Source organism: Vombatus ursinus, unplaced genomic scaffold (assembly GCF_900497805.2).
Source record: "Vombatus ursinus unplaced genomic scaffold, bare-nosed wombat genome assembly UNPS02001419.1, whole genome shotgun sequence".
NCBI classification, from domain to species: Eukaryota; Metazoa; Chordata; class Mammalia; order Diprotodontia; family Vombatidae; genus Vombatus; species Vombatus ursinus.
In genome coordinates this window covers 8,285,475-8,297,877 of record NW_020941197.1, presented here as the reverse complement: position 1 = coordinate 8,297,877, position 12,403 = coordinate 8,285,475, and the positions used below count along the sequence as shown (strand labels likewise).

The following is a 12,403-nucleotide window of genomic DNA, read 5'->3' as shown; positions in this document are numbered from 1 at the left end:
CACAAGCACTTTCTGCCTGTCTAGTTTTGTAATCTAATCAGGAAGAAATACATGGCCTCCCTTTAACCCCCTACAATTGCCTGGGCACTTCTGGGTGCACTGCCAAATAAACATCGAGTTCAGGCCAGTTTCTTTAGTCAACTTGCCAAGCATTCTGCAGAAGTTAATGAGAGACATCTAATCAGTTCGTGAGCATTTAAAAATGCATCAACAAAACTACAAACAGGCCGAGAGTAATAATGAAATGGAGGGAACACGGAGATGATTCCAGCAGTCAGACCTGGCTGATTTACAGGGCCCAAGCTCTCAGCCACAGCCCAGAACGTACCAACTGAAACTGTTTGTCGCCACTTGAATGAAAGCCCATATGCCTTTGATTATTATTTTTTCCATGTTCATTTCACTATAGCAATAATGGATCAGAAGCTGTGTTTGAGGCTGTCAGCTCTGCTCAGTAAATCTTTAATCCTTAGAAAATTCCTTGCACCCGTGCCAATTATTGCTTAAATAGGCTCTGAAAGGAATATTATGTTTCTTTGTGGTTTTAATTCAATGGGGGGGGGGAATGAATATTTTTATGTACAAATAATTTACAGAGATAGGTGGTATATAACAAAAGTTCAGCTTCATATACAATCCATTTTTGTTCTTCCTCATACACTGAAATGTTCGTGTTGATTGTTAAATTTAAAATTAAAAAAGAATAATTTTTTTTAAAAGCCCAGCAATGGATAGGAGATCTCAACAGTGGAACATTTGGGCAGAGCTATAACTAACATTTTTGGTGCTTAGGACAAGTAGTACATGAGGTACCATCAAATCAACTTGAAAAACAATTCAGTTGAAGGGGTAATTCAGAGAAATCAAGGAAAGACCATGTACCTCTTACTTTGGTAGACAGAGCCTGAGCACTGATGCAGGAGGCAGGATTGGGAGAAGAAAGCAGGAGAGGAATGGACTAGGGATTCAGCTCAGGTGGAGGTGGGAAGGAACTCTACCATTTGATACCTTACAATTTCATTATTCATCTTAACTCTATGCTAAACTTAGTTGTTTCTACTAGCCAAAGAATTGTAAAAGCGTTCTCAGGGCTCTGTACATTTTGGTACCCTGGAGCAAAGTTCTTGTCACCATGGTAATTAGGTTTCCATATACAGTTGGATTTCAGTATATTATCTTTACTAATCAAAAACGCATGCCCTTTCCCCCTAAATGGGCAAAAATTCTCTTTCACTATTCTTTGTTCAGCTTCCTCTATGAATCATAATGATAATTTTCTTACTTATCACACTGTAAAGGGGCAGCTGGGTGGTGCAGAGGATAGAGTGTCAGGCCTGGAGTCCAGAAGGCTCATATTCGTGAGTTCAAATCTGTGTGTGACCCTGGGCAAGTCACTTAACTCTGTTTTCCTCAATTTTCTCATCTGTAAAATGAGTTGGAGAAGGAAAGGGCAGTATCTCTGCTAAGAAAACCCCAAATGGGGTCACAAACAGTTGGACGCAACTGAAAAAAATGACTGAAAAACAACAACATTGTAAAGATGTTAACCGACAATGGACAAAGTTCTCTGCTCTTCACCCTTGATCCTTTTTCCGAGTTCACACATTTATTTCTACTCTTGGCCTTATCCAGAGGCCCATTTATGAGGGATATAATTCTGGGAGATGATGGACTAGGTGACTTCTGAAGTCCCTTCCAACTTTACTAGTCTATGATCCCACAATTCCCTTCTCTCCTATCTCCTATCCACAGCCCTGTTGAATATGCTTTATACACAGCCACCACATGATAGACGGTTGTTGAAGTAATGAATGAAAGTATATCGGTAATGCCTTAATACGTGTGTGGTGTTTTAAAACTTTCAAGTGTGCTATGTTTATTGTTCATTTGTTATTTGCCCAAGTTTCCAGTGATTCCCTCTTTTTTGCCTCTACGTTAAAACGCAAACTCCTCAGCTGATATTTAAAGCCCTCCACAATCAGACAACAAGATACTTTATCTCATATTGGTTCCCTTCATGTACTTTGCATTCTAACTAAACTGGACTGTAAGTTAATCCCTCAAATTTGACACTCCATCACCTGTGTTTACACAAGCCACTGTACCCAAACTACCATTAGATAGCAAAATATAGATGTGCACAGAAGTGGTGATCTCCATTGGTGAAGGGAGTTTCTGTACTGAGTTCTCTTCACAGATGAAATCATACAGTACTAGATTAAAATGAAAAAAATAAACAAAACCCACAGATCACACTTATGATTTTTTTTTTGGTCCAGAGTTGGTCAATCAAGTCCCTTTACTACACACTATGTGCAAAGCAAAGAACTGTTTAGGATGATAAAATGAAATAACAGATCACAGCATTGTTTAGAATATATAACATGCTTCTTGTTTTCAAAGAACTTCTAGAAAATCAGCATTGTAATGAAAAGAGTACTGGACTTTGGTTTCAGGTCCTGACTCTGCTAATTACTTGTAGTATGACCTTGGGCAAGTCTCTTCATTTTTCTGGGTCTCAGTTTCTTCATCAGTAAAGTGAGTGTGCCAGACTAGATGACTTCTAAGATTCCTTCTTGCACTAAGATTTGGTGGTTCTGGTTTCAATAATGTTTAGCAAGTTAGTGATTTTAAAATGAGGACAGGGTAATTAGTGAATATTACCTCTTAGGAAAGAACATAAGCTTTTTTTCCTTTTCTCTTCACCCAGTTATGAATTCCAGGTGACACCCAGAAACCCTCTTGGCGAAGGCCCACCTAGCAAAACTGTGGCATTCAGTACTGAATCAGGTAACCACATCAATGACTCATAGTGATTTAGTCCAGAGAAGTACTCAGTGCTTTGTCTAATGCAAAGACCATCAGACGGAATCCAGGGTAAGCTCCCAATGCTCAGGAATTAGGCTTTTTGACCAAAGTTCTAAAACTATCAATGGGGAAAAGCAAATACATAAAGATGAACTCAGGTAAGCTTTTGTATGTTTCTTTATCTCTCTTCTACTCAAGAAAATTCTTTTTTTGTCAGACTAGGTGACATTAAGGAAGAGTCTATGCTCAAATAGCCTGGTCAATCCAGTGTATGCTGCCAAACCCAGAATAAAATATTCATGCATTATGAAAAAGACTACTTGGATCTGACCAATATTGATGCCCAGAAGATTTTATTAGTTGGTCAGTTTATCAACAATGACCATTTTTTCATAATGGTATAGATCTTGATACTACAGTTTGATGATACAGAATTGTGAACAGAAGACATTCAACTAATATTTATAAATAAATTAATAACTCAACTAATATTTATTGGTAATCAATATTTCTTGCACAATAATTGTCCCACCAACTGCTGCTTGTTAACATCCTGGTGACTGATAGTATGTGCTTTTTCGACTGAGCTAGAAACTGGATCTGGATTTGGTAGATGTTGTAGAGGCCATGACAGCTGGTACTGAATGGCTGTGAGCCACACGCCATACAGAAATAGCTATGAGATGGAAGAAATGAATTTCAACACTTAAGAAAACTTTCCAAAAGCAAATTTAATTCAGTGTTTAGTTGGGGCGTGACATTTTATAAACAATACTCTGTAGCAACTGTGGAATCCATCTTCTTTACTGTGATGTTAGATTATAATGTTGGGCACTATTTATCTTACATTGACTGACTCATGGTTTGCAATTTTTCCCCAGCGGATCCAAGAGTGAGTGAGCCAATTTTAGGTAAGGATATTGCACTGAGTAAGCATAAATCGGAACTTTTATTTAAACTACCTTAATGAAACAAGGCACGAACCATTACTTTACTTGCATGTCTTCACAACTCCCACTTAAGAGTACGTAAGAGTTCCTGCCAGTCTAAATGTTAACCTAAAATGAACAACAAATTTCAAATCTGTGATGCTCTAGGAGCAACCAGAATATTTTGAAATAAGTCTGCTTCAATATGCCTGACCAGCTCAGGTTTTCTCATCCAAATCACTAAATCACCAAAGAATAAACAATTTCCCACTTAAGGCTTAGTTAGCTGCAAGCCACATTGAATCTACTGAAATGTTATTATGTGCTATACAAGGCAACAAAATCCAGATTAGCACCAAAATATTACCCTCTGTATCTAGCATTGCAGAAAGCTTTGAATATTGACCATTATAACATTATATAATATTGAACTTTTGTTTTAATACTGAACATTCTTTCCAAGGTGTATTTATTTCATTATTAAATAGAACTCAGGCTTTTTTTTTTTAATCTTTTCAACACTTTAAGTCAGGTAGATTCAAGCAAGCTGATACTAAAACTTAAAAATGTGGCTGTTTCATAGGTTTTTAGGCAACTTTTACAAATAGGACAGTCTACCTTTGATCTTGTGTCCCACTCCCAGGATATAAAACAGTGGATGAGAAAATAAACTTGGCCTGTGTATTTCTCTTATGCAGCAGGAAGAGATGCCATCTGGACCGAAATACCCTTTAAATCAGACTCTTATTCAGAATGCAAAGGCAAACAGTATGTCAAGAGAACTTGGTATAAGAAGTTTGTAGGTGTGCAGCTCTGCAATTCTTTGCGATACAAGATTTACTTGAGTGATTCACTCACAGGTAAGGGCAACACTTTTCTAAGCTTTGTTCTTTAGTTTTCAGACATTTTCCTTTTAATACACTGCTTGGCTATTCCCTTACTTTGGGCTTTTCTGCTATAGAGTACAAGTTACTGTGGGATTATTCAAATAAAAATATAGTACCTTTAATTAAAATGTCACTGAAGCATTTTTTGATACAGATCGAAGTCTCGATTCTACCTTTCAGAACTACACACAAAAGAACTATTTGAAAGGCAAAACCTAGTCCCATGCCTAACAAATAGTAGTGTTCATATTATAATTTTTGCCATAGCCATCTGAAAGAAAAATGTTGAGTAAAAAGAAAATTAAACATTAAAACAACTGTAAAAAATTGACATTTGGGTTGATCATTAACATGGAGCAATGTCTTTGTCCCACCCATTATAATTTTAGCTTGAAAAATATATAGGCATATATGAAATATAATACTACTGCCATTTACTCAACTGGAAAGGGCTAATATCCTCTAATACAAATCCTTAATTTAGACGATGGAAGCTACTAAAATGTAACTGTAAAGTTACCAAGCACACTTTGAAAGAGGATATTTATAAACATATGTTTATGTCTAATATTAGAAAGTTTTAACTGGCTTGAAAAAAAATTTTTTTGGAATGGCATTAACATTCCACCCATTAAAAGTAGAAACTAAAGTAGTTCAAAGGAAATAAATGAATTTAAAGTCCAGGCTTGTAGCTAATTGCTTCTTACCCAGCTCATTCTTCCTACTAGCCCATTCTTGGCTACTTCACCTATCTCTCCTCTACTAGTTAAGTGTTCCTAATTTTTGTTAGGATTGTTTAGTGATTTCTCTGCCTGTATAAATTTAATTATAAGAATTAAATGATTGCCCCCATAGTAATCCACTACAAATTGGCTTCTAGTTAGCTAGACCTCCTAATTAAACAATACCCCCTATTCCCTCAACATGTCAGATAACAAAACTTTCATTGTAGTTGGATCTAAATTTCCAAAACAATGTCAAAGGCACAAAAAAGTAGCTCAACAACTCAGGGGAAAGATGAAGAAAAGGAACTGGGACAGGAAACAACACTGGTCAGAGCACTCATTTTGGAGTCAGGACACCTGAGTTTGAATAATGGCCCTAGATATCATTTGCTCTATTATCCTGGACAAGTTGCTTAAACCTATGACTCAATTTCCAAACAAGTGTTTATAATACTCGCTCTATCTGTTGGGCAGAAAGTGTTGCAAAAGTACTGTTTAAGTGTGAGTTATTTAAAGCCCTAATCAACCTTGGATCATGGAAGACCTTCCTACCCACCTGTTTTTGGCTTTTTTCAGACTGCGTGTGCATGTGTGTGTGTATGCTTATGAGAGAGAGAGGTGGGGAATGAGAGAGAGAGGGAGGGAGAGAGGGAGGGAGAGACTTGGTTATAACAGTTCAATAGACTCATACATTAGCAATAAGTCTGATAAACCATCATTGGCTTATTTTTCAATGTCCTTTTAATTTCTGTATATTCAGGAAAATTTTACAACATAGGAGATCAGAGAGGACATGGAGAAGATCATTGCCAGTTTGTGGATTCCTTTTTAGATGGCCGGACTGGACAGCAACTCAGTTCTGATCAGCTGCCCATCAAAGAAGGTATTTCATTGAATCTCACTTCTTCTAAAGTGGTCTAGTGGCCCTCAAAAAGTTTTGTTGTAGTGAATTTAAAAACTGATTAAAAACTGAAAAAGAAATACACAGCACATGCATAGCTTTACATACACAAGGCATATCATTAGAGTATGGAGATAAAACATATGATAGGAAAAGCACTGAATTAGGAAAACAAGTTCTTGGTCTGGTTCTGCCACTAGCTTTCTCTTTAATCTTGGCCCAGTCACTTAAATTGACACGAACCAATCTGACACATTCCTTATCATCTGTAAAGTGAATAGACTATACTAACTGCATGCCCTCCAATATCCTTTCCAGTTCAAACAGTCCATGAAATGGGATAAAGCTAGATAGAGCTAATGAAATTATTTCCTGTACTCATAGGAATAAATGAGGTTCGCTGGCAAAATTCAATTGAACAAAGTATTTATTAAGTACAGAATACTGTATAAGGAAAATTCTATCAACAAAAAATGGGTAGTTCCATTTCCCTTCCATTTATTGATTCCTTCAGCTGTGTTCCCTCACCACCCTTCCATAATTTAGCAACCAAAATCTTGGCTCAACCAGAATCAAGTGAAATTACCCATAAAAGATAAGTTATCCCACTTCAAGAAAATTTGAATCAGATACATTAAAGAGTGACTATTCACATTATCAGAAGATTCTCCACAGGGTTTCTTTAAATAGCAACCTCCCCTAATGTACTTTTAAATTCTTAAAATATACATGATTTTTCAAAAACAAAATCTGTGTGTGAACTTAAGTGTGCTTGCATAACCAACCACTAACTTTTATTAGCACCTTATACAGTACACTGTCAAAAGTATCAATAGTAGATTGTGAGTGTAAAATGGGGGGAAGGGGGAGAAAGCAGGCAAGGGAGGAGAAGAACCAAAGGGAGAAGAGAGATTTAATGAAAAAGTATTTTTAATTCATTTTAAATGTCAAATGCTAAATAAACAATTTTATTGGGCATGATTTTTTAGGAAAATTCCTTGCATAAAGCAGATTAATTTTTGTAGAACATTTAATAAGAAGCTCCCTTGCAGTATTTACAACAGGAACATGTTAACAAAAATATGTTCAAATGTGTGGGTACAATAACTTTTTTTATACAGGTCAATCAATCCTTCTTACTACATGGCTAAATTTAAAAATACATCCTGAGGGCATTTGCAAGGAAAACAATGCCAACTAACTTAAGTGCTACATTTGAATCAGTACTATGAAATACTCCACTATAGAAAGAGGAAGAAAGTGTGCTAAATTTATCTATTTGATTTATTAGGCTACTTTAGAGCAGTTCGCCAAGAACCAGTCCAATTTGGAGAAATAGGTGGTCACACACAAATCAACTATGTCCAGTGGTATGAATGTGGAACTACAATCCCTGGAAAATGGTAGATGCTTGCGGCAGTGCTGAGAGATGCCTTCTGTTCCATCAAGGAAAAAGCGTTGGAAATGTTATAGTATTTTTCCCACTTAAACCTTCTGTTTATTATGTATAGAAATTTAAAATGGAATTAATGGCAATATTAACTGTTAGGATGCTTACTATATTTATCAGGTTCTACAAAGTCATTTAAATAAAATAAGATATAGGCATTAACAGGAATTTGGGAAGCTGGCTCCCTGCTCATAGTATTTTAAGAGATACAGTTTGTATGTTATTTATCACAGTGTTGTAATAAATGTTTTGAGGCACTTTTATGGTAAACTTAAAGTATAATATGCATTAATTTTAAATATTCACTTTTATTGCCTGTTTAGGTAACTCTACAAACCTCTATTCTCCCTCCCTTTATAATTAACTTTAACTTATTGGATCAAACTCTTCCTCAATAGAGCTGAAAATACAATTTTCCCAATATTTACATAGTCCTCAGAAGAGAAACAGTTGAATAAGCTTTTCTGGAAGAGCTTTGACACACAATCGGATATTTAGTGGAGATATTTGTCAAGTCTTGAGTGGAATGTTAGGCAAGTTTCATTTTAGCAGTTCTGCACCACCTATGCTCAGTAGAATTCAGAGTCCCGTTTACTTAAGAGATTTATTCTCTACCCATCCACCTATGCTGTAGTGTCTGGATGTATTTTTTTTCATCAAACTTAGGATTTCCACTATCCCTTAAAATAAATGTGTCTTCATTTAATCTATTAACAAGGTCATGTCCCTAGCCAAGTTGTAAGCACTGGTTCTGATGTTTGAGCACAAAAGAGTAGTAAATGAACAAGGTCTATAATAATGTACAGGATATTTGCTATATATATGTTGTATAAAAGACATCTATGAATGAATGCAAAGGAGGATATTTGTTGTAATTCTGTTTTAACTCAAACTGTAAAGAAAATCTGGTTAAATAAAGACTGTTCCTGGGGGAAGGGGAATAATTCACTGTGCTTAATGTCTTTTATACTGTTGCTTTTATTCCAAAAATGCCTCAATTTTCCCCCTCCAATGCTACATACATTTTTTATTTTTCAAACATTAATGAACTCTGCAATAAAGAGATGTAGTTTTTTTAAGACATGTGTTTCTTTGTTTCTGAGGTTCACATCATTGAATAATTTTTCCCTTATATATATTCATGTCCCTCAAATGACTGAAAGAGAATCCTTCATTAAAATTTAACATGGAATTGCACACTTCAAACTCCATAGTACATTTTGATCATCACTTTTTAAACTGATAACTAGTTTAATCCGAGGCTAGTTTGTCTCTCTTTGAGGTTTACTTTAAATGAGTTTTTATGCACTGACTTTCCCCCTGGCTCAGAATAATGAAATCCCTTCAATAGCTCAAACAAGAATTTGCAACTTCTTTTTTTGTTGGTCATGGAACACTGAACAGTTTTCTAATGAAACCTATGGATCCCTTTTTAGAATGTTTTTAAATGAATAAAATAAAATGCATAGAATTTACAAAGGAAGTATACTGATATACAGGTCTCCAGGTTATTTAAAAAATAGTTTACAGAGCCTCTGCTCCAGAGAAAATTTTACACCTTTTCAAGAGTTTTGAGACAAATTACATGCAAAAAGTACATAAAAGAAAGTTAATCCTTTTGACTCTCCCTTTAAAAGTATTATCCCACTGTCTGGATTAAGAACAAGACAAGTACTGGATTCAATCATTTTATTAGCCATTCAATGTCAATGTTACCATTTTAACATAATACCTAGTTTTTATCTCAAAGGGATCTAATTTAGTACATCATGTTAATAGTAAAAACAATCCAGAGAATATGGCTAAATCTCAACCAACCTAGCATCTTAATATCCTCTGGACAAGGCAAGCTAGAATTCAATCACTTTACACAGACTTAGGGTAGTGTTTCAAAATAAAAAAAAAAAAAAAAACTAGGAAGCTGATACAATTTAAAGCAGGGGGAAATGAAGATTTGTTTTGGTCTTTTATTCCAGCAAATTATACTCTCAATTAACAGCAACAGTGATACCATAAAGAATGCTCTGCCTCTTTTTTTTTTTCTGAGTTTCTGAACTTTAATACAAATTAAAAGTAGTATTGTGTCTGTTGGGATGGAAAATAGCTAACAGCTGCATTTACTTGTAACATAATCAATAAGCAGCTGAGTTTCCCTATCGATAACCAGGTCCAGGCTGGGTATAACCCTGAGTAAAGGGAGGACGGTTACGTGAATAAGGGTTAGGCCCACTTGGAGGAGGGGTCATAGTACTTCCAGGAGGTGGCGTATAGCCCGGTCTTGGTTGATAGGCACCTGGTTGACTTTGAGTCATTCCAGGTTGAGAGGCAGGGGTGTAACTAGCAGGCTGAGAAGCTTGAGTAGTGTAATTCTGTGCAGGATAACTGCTCGCTTGGTACTGCTGAGGAGGCTGAGCAGGCAGTTGTTGAGGCTGTCCAGAAAAGCCAGGTGCTGGGGGCTGGGAAGTTGGTTGTTGAGCATATCCTTGGAACTGCTGAGGAGGTTGGGGTCCAGCCTGCTGACTGTAGCCTGGTGGAAAAGTAAAATAGTAAGAGTATATTTGTGTGTGTGCATGTATGTGAGAAAGTAAAATGGTTTTACAAGATTTGATCGATAAATTTTAACATAAGGGTTAAAAGGCCTTTTTGGTCCACAAATTAAACAAACTTAGACAAATAAATCACAGGCATTTGTAACAAAGCAAGCACAGTAGCAAATTACATCTTGCATTATTTCAAAAATCAAATAATTATCTAATACTATGCAGCAAATGCATTTGCAGAAATAGAAAATTCATTTTAACTACAATTTTATTTTGTAAGCTAAAGCTACAGTGTTCATTTCTTTAGTTCAATTATTATGGTATTTTAGAGGGAGATAAAGGAAGGACATTAATTGAAATGTCATAATATAATAAGCAGGAAGGCCTACATAAAAGCAATCTCATATAAAACCATATTTCCTAGTGAATCTTCTTAGATGTGAACCTGCAGAACATTTGCAAAAAATAACATATTGCAAAATTTAAAAAAGCATCACAATGTTATTGGATGCATTCTATGATGGCAACAAGGTTTTGTTTATTCTTTCCTCTAAGTCATAAAAACTCACATTTTGCTTAATTCTTGCAAAATATTAGTGATTATTTTCACAATTCCTGAAATATAAGAGCCCTTTAGATTTAACATATTTTTACTCCTTTTTTTAAGTTTAAAATTATAATATTTAGCACACGTGCACTTAAATATATAAAAAGCTACCCCACCCCCATCAACACATGTATTCATAATTACTACAACTATGTTCCCATAGGATGTGATTTGTTTTGTTTTTTAAAAGAAAAGTCTGCTTCAACTGAAAGCTTTTATCTCTACTATGAAACACACCTGCAGCTACTTGCAATGAAACCTCTCCATTGACTGGAATCCTGTCAGCATTAAACACCAGATACATAAGAAAATTATTAAAATATGCACAGCCCTAAATATAAAATAAGGATCGAAGAATTCATTTGAGTATATTCTGAACTCACCTTGAACTTGGGTTCAAAATTTACTCATGAAAGAAACCTTTTGATAATAGTCCATGAAAAACCTGAAAATGGCCAAGGATTAAGAGGACACACCCACCAATGTGTGTCAAAAATGGTCAAGTCAAAATGCATCAATTTCATATTTCCACAATTTATGCTCTCCATGCTGGCTAAGGGTAACACCTTTTGATTTGTTAAATAACAGGAAACCAAAGAAAATTTGGAACATAGAGATAGGGTTTCTTAAAAAAATAAAATAAAATTTTTAAGGACTAAAGGTCTCGGAATACCAGGACTCTGACTCTGGGCCTCTGAGGGAGCTTTTCTACAGCAGGCATTTCTCCTTAGTATAAAATAAATTTAAATTTTCAAGTATTTTATCCAGGAAGGAAAGAAGATGTTTAGTGAGCCTCTAACTCATAACTGCACAACATATGGCCCATGGACTCTGCCTGTGGATTTCAGGAGACTGCAAAAAATGTAGAGGATGTAAAAGAAAGTAAAGATGTAATGAGTGCTTTAACCATGCCCCGCTTAATCTGCCTTCTGCTGTCATTATTGTGGCCGTGACATAACTTGGTAGGTGTTTTGCCACTGCACTGCATGCTTGTCACATGATCCACAGCAACTAACCACCATCAATGTGTATCTAGTCTAAGAGGACTGATCTCATGATAAATAAAAATCTTAAGTAATAAGTGCAATTAATTGATATTAATGGAAATTTCCCCTTTTTTATATGGTTTATTTGTAAAATACTTTAATCATTAATTATACCTGTACTTGGAAAGTGAGCCATAAAGACCTATCTGCAGCCCAAAGAAGTTTAGCCTATTTTAATTTTGGCCCCTACCTACTCCCAAGTTGTGCAGGTCTGCTCTAACTGAATACTAATCAATTAAAAAAAAACCTTTGACTTTATGGCTTTTTCCCAATTATTACAGAAAACTGGTTTGACCTTTATAATCTACTTTTAAAAATTCAGGGCTAGGCAAATAATATAAGATACTTAAGGGAAAAGATAGACAAAAATATGCACTCTAGATAAAAAGGTTTTGAGCAAAAAGAATGGAATAAATTGTATTTTCTGGTTCTTGCTACTTTATTCAAAAATTTTAGATTTGAGATTTTTTTTTAAATGGGGTCTAGAGGCATCTATTAAGACAATCCATT

At 35.4% G+C, this 12,403-nt stretch overlaps 2 protein-coding genes across 24 annotated transcripts in view; one reads left to right on the top strand and one right to left on the bottom strand.

The window, feature by feature from the left end:
• ABI3BP (ABI family member 3 binding protein) overlaps nucleotides 1–8,779 on the top strand; it is a 301,260-nt gene extending 292,481 nt beyond the window's left edge. For all 21 annotated transcript variants that reach the window (XM_027866372.1, XM_027866234.1, XM_027866358.1 and 18 more), the window contains 5 exons: nucleotides 2,711–2,790; nucleotides 3,690–3,719; nucleotides 4,436–4,597; nucleotides 6,110–6,232; nucleotides 7,542–8,779. In XM_027866372.1, the coding sequence (XP_027722173.1) occupies nucleotides 2,711–2,790; nucleotides 3,690–3,719; nucleotides 4,436–4,597; nucleotides 6,110–6,232; nucleotides 7,542–7,657 (511 nt within the window). In that variant the 3' untranslated portion in view covers nucleotides 7,658–8,779. The remainder of the gene's footprint in view (nucleotides 1–2,710; nucleotides 2,791–3,689; nucleotides 3,720–4,435; nucleotides 4,598–6,109; nucleotides 6,233–7,541) is intronic.
• Nucleotides 8,780–9,375: 596 nt separating this feature from the next.
• The window catches only part of TFG (TRK-fused gene), a 38,298-nt gene continuing 35,270 nt past the window's right edge, over nucleotides 9,376–12,403 (bottom strand). For all 3 annotated transcript variants that reach the window (XM_027866383.1, XM_027866398.1, XM_027866391.1), the window contains one exon: nucleotides 9,376–10,227. In XM_027866383.1, coding sequence (XP_027722184.1) covers nucleotides 9,854–10,227 — 374 coding nt within the window. In that variant the 3' untranslated portion in view covers nucleotides 9,376–9,853. The remainder of the gene's footprint in view (nucleotides 10,228–12,403) is intronic.